The sequence below is a fragment of the Musa acuminata genome, chromosome BXJ2-6 (genome assembly GCF_036884655.1).
Source record: "Musa acuminata AAA Group cultivar baxijiao chromosome BXJ2-6, Cavendish_Baxijiao_AAA, whole genome shotgun sequence".
In the NCBI taxonomy this organism is placed as follows: Eukaryota; Viridiplantae; Streptophyta; class Magnoliopsida; order Zingiberales; family Musaceae; genus Musa; species Musa acuminata.
The window spans coordinates 34,178,330-34,185,750 of record NC_088343.1 but is presented as its reverse complement, the minus strand read 5'-3'; the positions used below and the strand labels follow the sequence as shown (position 1 = coordinate 34,185,750).

Genomic DNA, 7,421 nt, shown 5'->3' with positions numbered 1-7,421 from the left:
TTGCAAGTTTATATGATCGTCATCTCAAAGATTACATTGTGAGAGATCAATCTCCATCGGAGTATCATTCTCTCCTATGAGGGGAGTCAAAAGGGTTAGGAAACATAGCTATGAGAAATAGCTTTCAGGATAATGTTGTAGTCTCTGTCTGGTATTTGGGCACCATTTGCCTTTCCCATGCACCATTCGACAGCACTCAATTGAGTGAGCTCTGTTTGTGTCGAGGTAAGATGAGCAATAGATTTCTTTCCAGAATTAGGCTGCTCATAGTTTTATGCACCAGCTTTTGAACAAGATTCTTCTTAATAATATCTTGTAAGGCATCTGAAAACAATTAACAGTTTGTTTGAATAAAATCATATTTAGTTTAATATCGATTTAAGAGTTGAAGAGACAACACATCAAAAAGATTCATTGATGATTTTTTTAAAGATGTGTTTCTTAGGCAAAAACATATATGGCCTATCTTAGAGTGAACAATTAATTCCTCGTGGATCAACCAACTTGGAAGCCTAAAACAAATTGTGACTCTACAACTAAGGGTTTTGGTGAGTAAAAGGTATGTTAAATGGTCAAAAGTGACTCTCTCATGGGTGCCTTTTAAATCCATCCTAAAAAAGTTAATAATTCCTTACAACTCATAAGAATTTGTACTGACAATAATCAGTATGGACCTTATCAAATGACATCCATCAGGACCTCGACCCCCTAAACTAGAGGGTTTAGAGAGCCAAAGCCTAACAAAGAGGCAAAGATAGACTTCTCTCTTAAAAGATCCTTCTGCCATCTATGATAGTAATAAACCATAAGGGAGCCATCTAAAACAGACAATTCCTTAATAATTGAGAATTGAGAGGGCTCATACTTATCAGGATGGATTTTAGCAAACCTTTATTAAGTCCTCATGAAAAGAGCTGGACCACATCCTACCTTTGCTTGCTTCATAATTCTGAAATCAGTAGATTCAAGGTGGTTGTGGCTTTTGAGAAACCTTGAGAAAAGAACACATCAACTTGGATCCTTAATGTGTCATCCACGGATCCTATCTCATTTACTAAAGTAGCGTGGTGTCAGGAGCCATTCGTACCCCACGCTTGATGGAATTGGGCACCAACCTCATCAACTTCACTACTCTCTCTCTCTCTCTCGCTGACTTCTTCCATAATATTTTTCTCCCCTACTGTACTGAAGAACAGCATTGAATCAAACCTTAGAATCAACGAAATGTCAATCCCATGTTTGCAGCAATCAAGTTAATGCAACACCACCAACTAGATGGGCTGATGGACTAAACAGTGATATCATTACATGTTTGCTCCTAATTTCCACTGTGACTGTCAAGCTTTTGCCACCAAACCATGAAAACAACTCTAACTTAGTCAAAAAGTTTCAACAAGTGTCAATCCAGTGCAAGATCTCTCAGTGGATATTGTCGTCTGTTAGCATAATCATCTTCTTTATGGTGGATTAACACCCACCATTTCCATTTGATCAAGGTTAACCAGCGACCAAAACTGCTCAATTAAAAGCTTGGAAACAAAGCAAGGATCACTTTAAGGATAAGCCAAACAGCAGAAGCCACACATGGATTGCTTCAGCTTTAGACTTGTTGTTAATTCAGTAGCTGGCATGTTCCACATCACAACCAATCTGTGCCAAGAAGGAAGAAGACTGAGTGTAGATGGAAGTAGGAGCAGCTTAAACTCCATGCTGTGGTGTCCTCCATGTGCAAGAAGTAGACTCATCCCTGTACCGAATTCGCCATGGCCAAGGCAATGAAGATTGTAAGGAGATCCCTCCATGCCTTCTCCAGAAGCTACCAGGCCTTTGCTGCGGTGGCCGCTCTCCTTGTCTTCCCTGCCAGCGCCGCCACCCTCCTCGCGCAGTCGTTGCCCAGCCTCTCTTCCCCCATCCTCCGATCCATCTCTTCCCGCCTCGCCTTCCTTTTCGAAGCTGCAGGCTTCCCTCCATCCCAGTTCTTCTCCCTCCTCAACTCCAAGCTCTCGCAGTCCATCTTCACTTTCGTCTCCACCCTCCCCTTCGCCCTCACGTTCTCGCTTCTGGCCAAAGCATCCGTTCTCCGGACCACCTACGGCATTCGTCATCGCGGTGCAGCTTCCCTTCTCCGTCTCTACCCGTCCCTCGCGCTGACTCACCTCTTCAACTCCTTGCTCGTTCTCTCTGCCAACGCTGCTGTGTTGTCCCTCCTCTTCCTCGCCTTCAACGTGTTGGACGCCCTTCACCTGTCGTCGAGCGGCTCCGTCCTCGTCCTCTCCGCCTCCGGCGTCATCCTCTACTCCTTCGTCCTCGCTAATGCCGTGGCCACATGCAACCTGTCGGTCGTCATCTCTGCCGTCGACGGCCGTGGTGGGTATCACTCGATCCTCAAAACCCTTGTGCTTCTCAGAGGCAGAACGGCCACAGCCATAAGCCTGACATTGCCTGCAAGTCTGGGAATGGCAGCCATTGAAGCACTCTTTCAGTACAGGGTGGTGAGGCCATATCGTCTCACTGCCAGATTCCATCCTTCAGCCATATGGGAGGCTTTCTCTATTGGTTACGTGCACTCCCTCCTCGTCGTCCTCGATACAATCATGGCCTGCGTCTTCCTCAGAAGCTGCAGGTCTACTGTTTGGTCACGTTGGAGCAATTATGACCATGATGTAGATGTGGCGTCAGAGGAAAAGATTGCTTTGCGAGTTTGAGTTTGTGCAGATCATCATGTCATTTGTAAGACTTGCATCAAATGAGTACCACATAATATAAATGTAGATACACATGCGCAGTAAAACCACGCAAGGCATAGTATGTATTATAATTAACTACTATTACTCCAACTTTATACTTTCAAAACTTAAAAATGGCTATACTTACAAAAATAAAATATTTAATCTTATTGCTTCAACAAAAAATATTTTTAAAATTTTTAATCCTATATAAAAAATCTCAATGTTTCATTTACATAAGTATAAAGATGTCAATATAATTTTTAAAAATATAAAAACTAAAATACTAAAGATAACTAATTAATGCATAATATAATAGTGCACCAAGAAACCACTTCACTAGTTAGAATATAATATATCCTGCATGTTATGTACAAGAGTCATTGCAGACACAATTTCTCCCAATTCAAGGATGTGAAAATTATACGTTTAGAAAGGAACATATAATACTTATACTTTGTAACCTGATTTGCTAAACCAATAGAATTAAAAGAAGAAAAAGACATGTAATGACACCATAAACATGGGTGTACAGTCAGATCGAAATTATAACAGAGAGATTTCCTCAACTGTACGAGGGAATCTCTATGCTCAGCTAAAGAAATCTTCTCTTTCACAATGTATAAATAAACTTAACATGTGATACTAATTGAAATATATTTTTCTTCATTTTCTCAATTCTTCATGGTATCAGAGCAGAAATTGTGAGGAGTCATCGTTGCTATTGCAGCACCCCTATCGAGTTGACGCCGAGAAAAATTCTTGCTGACATCACACCACTGCCAAATTTCTCCTCGTATGCGACAATCCCCCCTTTCCAGATCCTAGGCAGATCTGCCCCCCCACTCGTCGCCCACAATCAGTCGTTCGACGACAACTTCCCTACTTCCAGTCTTGACCACGGCTACCGCACAAGTTCCAAGCCTACGGTGCAACGCCAAGCATTTGTTAGGCCCAATCAACGTATTTGGTGACTTTGCATCGCAGGGAGCATGCACTCTTGGTTCCTCCTTACTACATAATTTTTTGATTCTTCCTCCCTCCTTAACGCAAAAAAGTATCAACACTTCTTCCTTTTTATTTTTCTTTTGATCCTTGTCATTGCTACATACTTCTACTTGCTCTCACATAGTAGTCCATATCTTCCATATGTCTTCATCATCTACCTCTGTTGCTCCATTTACTATTCCAACAGGGAATCATAGTACTTTCCCACACAAATCTTATCTCTATAAATGCAGCAACCCTCATCCCCTTTAAATTATCCAAAGGTAGCAACTACGCATCCTGGTGTGCTCAATTTTCTAATCTTCTATTTGGCTATGATTTTCTAGGCTATGTCGATGGCTCTCTTCCTTGTCCACCAGCGATGATTAACATCCCAGGAGTATCTAGTCCAGTATCAAATTCAGACCACAAACTATGGTTACGTTAGGATTATCTCATTCTTCAAGCAATTCAAGCTTTAGTCGCTGGATCCCTCGCCCCACTCATATATTCGTGTGACATCGAAGTCTGGTGCAAGTTGCAAACCACCTTGGCAAATCGTTCACAAACTCGCATGCTTAGTCTCATATCCGGACTTATGAAAACAAAATAAGAGGGAAGTACTATTACTGATTATCTGCACAACATAAAGATTATTATCGATAACTTGGCCTTGATAGGTCATTCGCTCAGTGATGAAGAAGTTACTGTCCATATCCTCAACGGCCTAAGAGATGAGTACAAAGAACTAGCAGCAGTAATACGGGCACGTGATTCACCAGTGTCGTTCGAAGAACTCTACGACAAGCTGACTGATTTTGAGATATATCTCAAGCATGAGAACAAATTGTTAGGATGATCCATCACAGCTCAAGTCAATCAAAAATCCACGAGGAGAGGCTATCAGTATAATAAGACTATCAACAAAGGTTCGACCAAGATGCCTTCTGAACCTTTGAGCTCTAACCAAACCCCTCCTCCACATCATCAACATTTCAATCACGACAACCAAGGTGGCTACTTCAATCATCAGCAGTCCTGGCACCCTCAACACACAAATCAACGAAGAGTTATCTGTCAATTATATGATAAAGTCAGTCACTCTACAAAGGTCGGTCGATCTCGACCCTGACTTCCTGCACAATTACATTGGCCTCAAGCAAATCTCGCAACTACTCCAAATACTATTGATCATAATTGGATCGTGGACTCTGGCGCATCCCACCATATTACCTCTGATCTACAGAATTTATCGATCCACAACAACTATAGTGGACATGATGACATCATCATCGGTGATGGTAAAGGACTTCTTATTACTCATACTGGTTCCACAATGCTTAATTCACCTACCACAACTTTTACACTCGATAATGTTTTGTGTGCACCTCACATTAAACGCAATCTTATTTCTGTTTCTTAATTTTGCAAACAAAATAATACCTCTATTGAATTCTTTCCTAACTCTTTTGTTGTCAAGGATTTGAACACAGGAGTATCCTTGGTCCAAGGTCAGAGTAAGGACAATGTTCATGAATGTTCATCCGTTTCATAACTTAAACAGCCCATTGTTTACTCCTCAGTCGCAGCTCCAATCGATGTGTGGCATCGTCGTCTCGGTCATCCCTCCCTCTCTATCCAAAATAAATTACTTTCTCGTTGTTCTCTTTTACTCCTACAAATAATAGCTTTTATTGTGATAAAAGTCATAGACTCCCTTTTGGTTCTTCTTCCATATCATGTTCTACACCATTTGAAATTATTTATACTGATGTTTGGGGTCTTGCTCCCGTCACTTCCTTTGACAAGTTTAGATTTTATTTCGTTTTTGTAGACTATTTTACTAAGTACACATGGATTTATCCTCTCCATCATAAGTCAGAAGTTTCAACAATTTTTACAAACTTTAAAAAGTTGGTCGAAAACTTCTTTCAGTCTACAATTAAAATAGTCTACTCTGATGGTGGGGGTGAATATCAAGCTCTCACATCTTACCTCTCAACCTATGGTATCCAACACCTTAAGTCACCCCCACACACTCCTCAACTAGTTGGTTCCGCTGAACGTAAACATCGACATATTGTAGAAACTGGTCTCACGCTTCTACATCAAGCCTCCATGCCAACAACCTTTTGGTCTGTAGCCTTTCAAACTATCGTCTACCTTATTAATCATCTGCCCACTCCAGTTATCCAATACCAGTCTCCATTTGAAAAACTATTTTCTAAATCCCCAAACCTTCAAAAACTCAGAATATTTGATTGTTTATGTTATCCGTGGCTACGTCCCTATGCCCCACATAAGATAGCGCCAAGATTTAAACCTTACATCTTCATAGGATATTCTCTTAAACATAATGTCTTTCGATGCTACGAACCAAAAACTCAAAAAGTCTTTATTTCACATCATGTTGTTTTCGTGGAGTTTGTCTTTCCATTTCAAAACCACGAGTATCCTACCATGCCAGCCATTCCAACAAATATACATCACTGGAGTATACCATCGATCCCCTCAAACGAAACTCTTCCCACACCATCCAGTCTCCCGGTTCAATAGCTTCCCACTCTCTCTATTCCTTCTTATCTTCCTTCTTCACAAGCCTCCCCTACTACTGACATAATATCCTCAGAATCACAACAACCTTCTTTACCTAGTACCACTGATGTATCTCAGCCTATCCCGACCCCTGTCGATGCCTCTCCACCACCCATACCAATAACACAACTTCCAGTTCCTAGACATCCAATGACAACACACTCAAAAAGTGGTATCTTTAAACCACGTCAGGTTCTCGACCTACATGCTATCACCAAATCCTCTTCCGAGACCAGTGAATCCACCATAATTACTCAAGCCCAAAAATCTCTTCACTAGCGTAAAGCCATATGTGAAGAATATGATGCTCTTCTCCATAACTCCACATGGACTCTTGTACCTTTTCATCCTACACAAAACATCATCGGGTGTAAATGGGTCTTCCGAATTAAGCGGAACCCCGACGGGTCCGTTGCTCGATATAAAGCACGATTAGTAGCCAAAGGGTTTCATCAACGACCTGGAGTTGACTTCACAAAAACTTTTAGTCCTGTAGTTAAACCCACAAAAATTCGGCTTATTCTAAGTTTGGCCATCTCTAGAGGTTGGCACTTATGACAACTAGACGTTAACAATGCCTTTTTACAGGGGATTTTAATTGTAGATGTTTTTATACAGCAATCCCTTGGCTTTGTTCATCACCAGTATCCGAGACATATCTGCAAATTACAAAAAGCCATTTATGGACTCCATCAAGCTCCACGAGCTTGGTATACTGAACTTGGATCGTTTTTTATATCAATTGGCTTCATCAACTCCAAGTCTGATATCTCTTTATTCCTACGACAACAACATGGAAATACAATATATCTTCTAGTATATGTAGATGATATTATTTTTACAGGTAATGATCCCTTGGAGATTCAGACATTTTTAAAGCAATTGGCTAATCAATTCTCCCTCAAAGATTTAGGACCCTTGAGCTACTTTAAGCAACATAAAATCCTCAAGTCTCCTCCTCTCACAGAGAAAGTATATTCAAGACTTATTATTAAAGACAAATATGCAGGATACGAAAGAAGTTGCTACTCTTCTCTTTATTAGTGAATCACTCAAATTATGTGATGACAGCCCTACCACGGACTCATCTCAATACTGACAAGTACTTGGCTC

The 7,421-nt window shown here is 40.9% G+C and overlaps 1 protein-coding gene across 1 annotated transcript; it reads left to right on the top strand.

Moving 5' to 3' along the window:
- Positions 1-1,628: 1,628 nt before the first annotated feature.
- Positions 1,629-2,771, top strand: LOC135613595 (uncharacterized). The gene has a single exon (XM_065110623.1). It carries the CDS (start codon positions 1,764-1,766, stop codon positions 2,703-2,705), a length of 942 nt encoding a protein of 313 aa, XP_064966695.1. The 5' UTR covers positions 1,629-1,763; the 3' UTR covers positions 2,706-2,771.
- Positions 2,772-7,421: the final 4,650 nt, after the last annotated feature.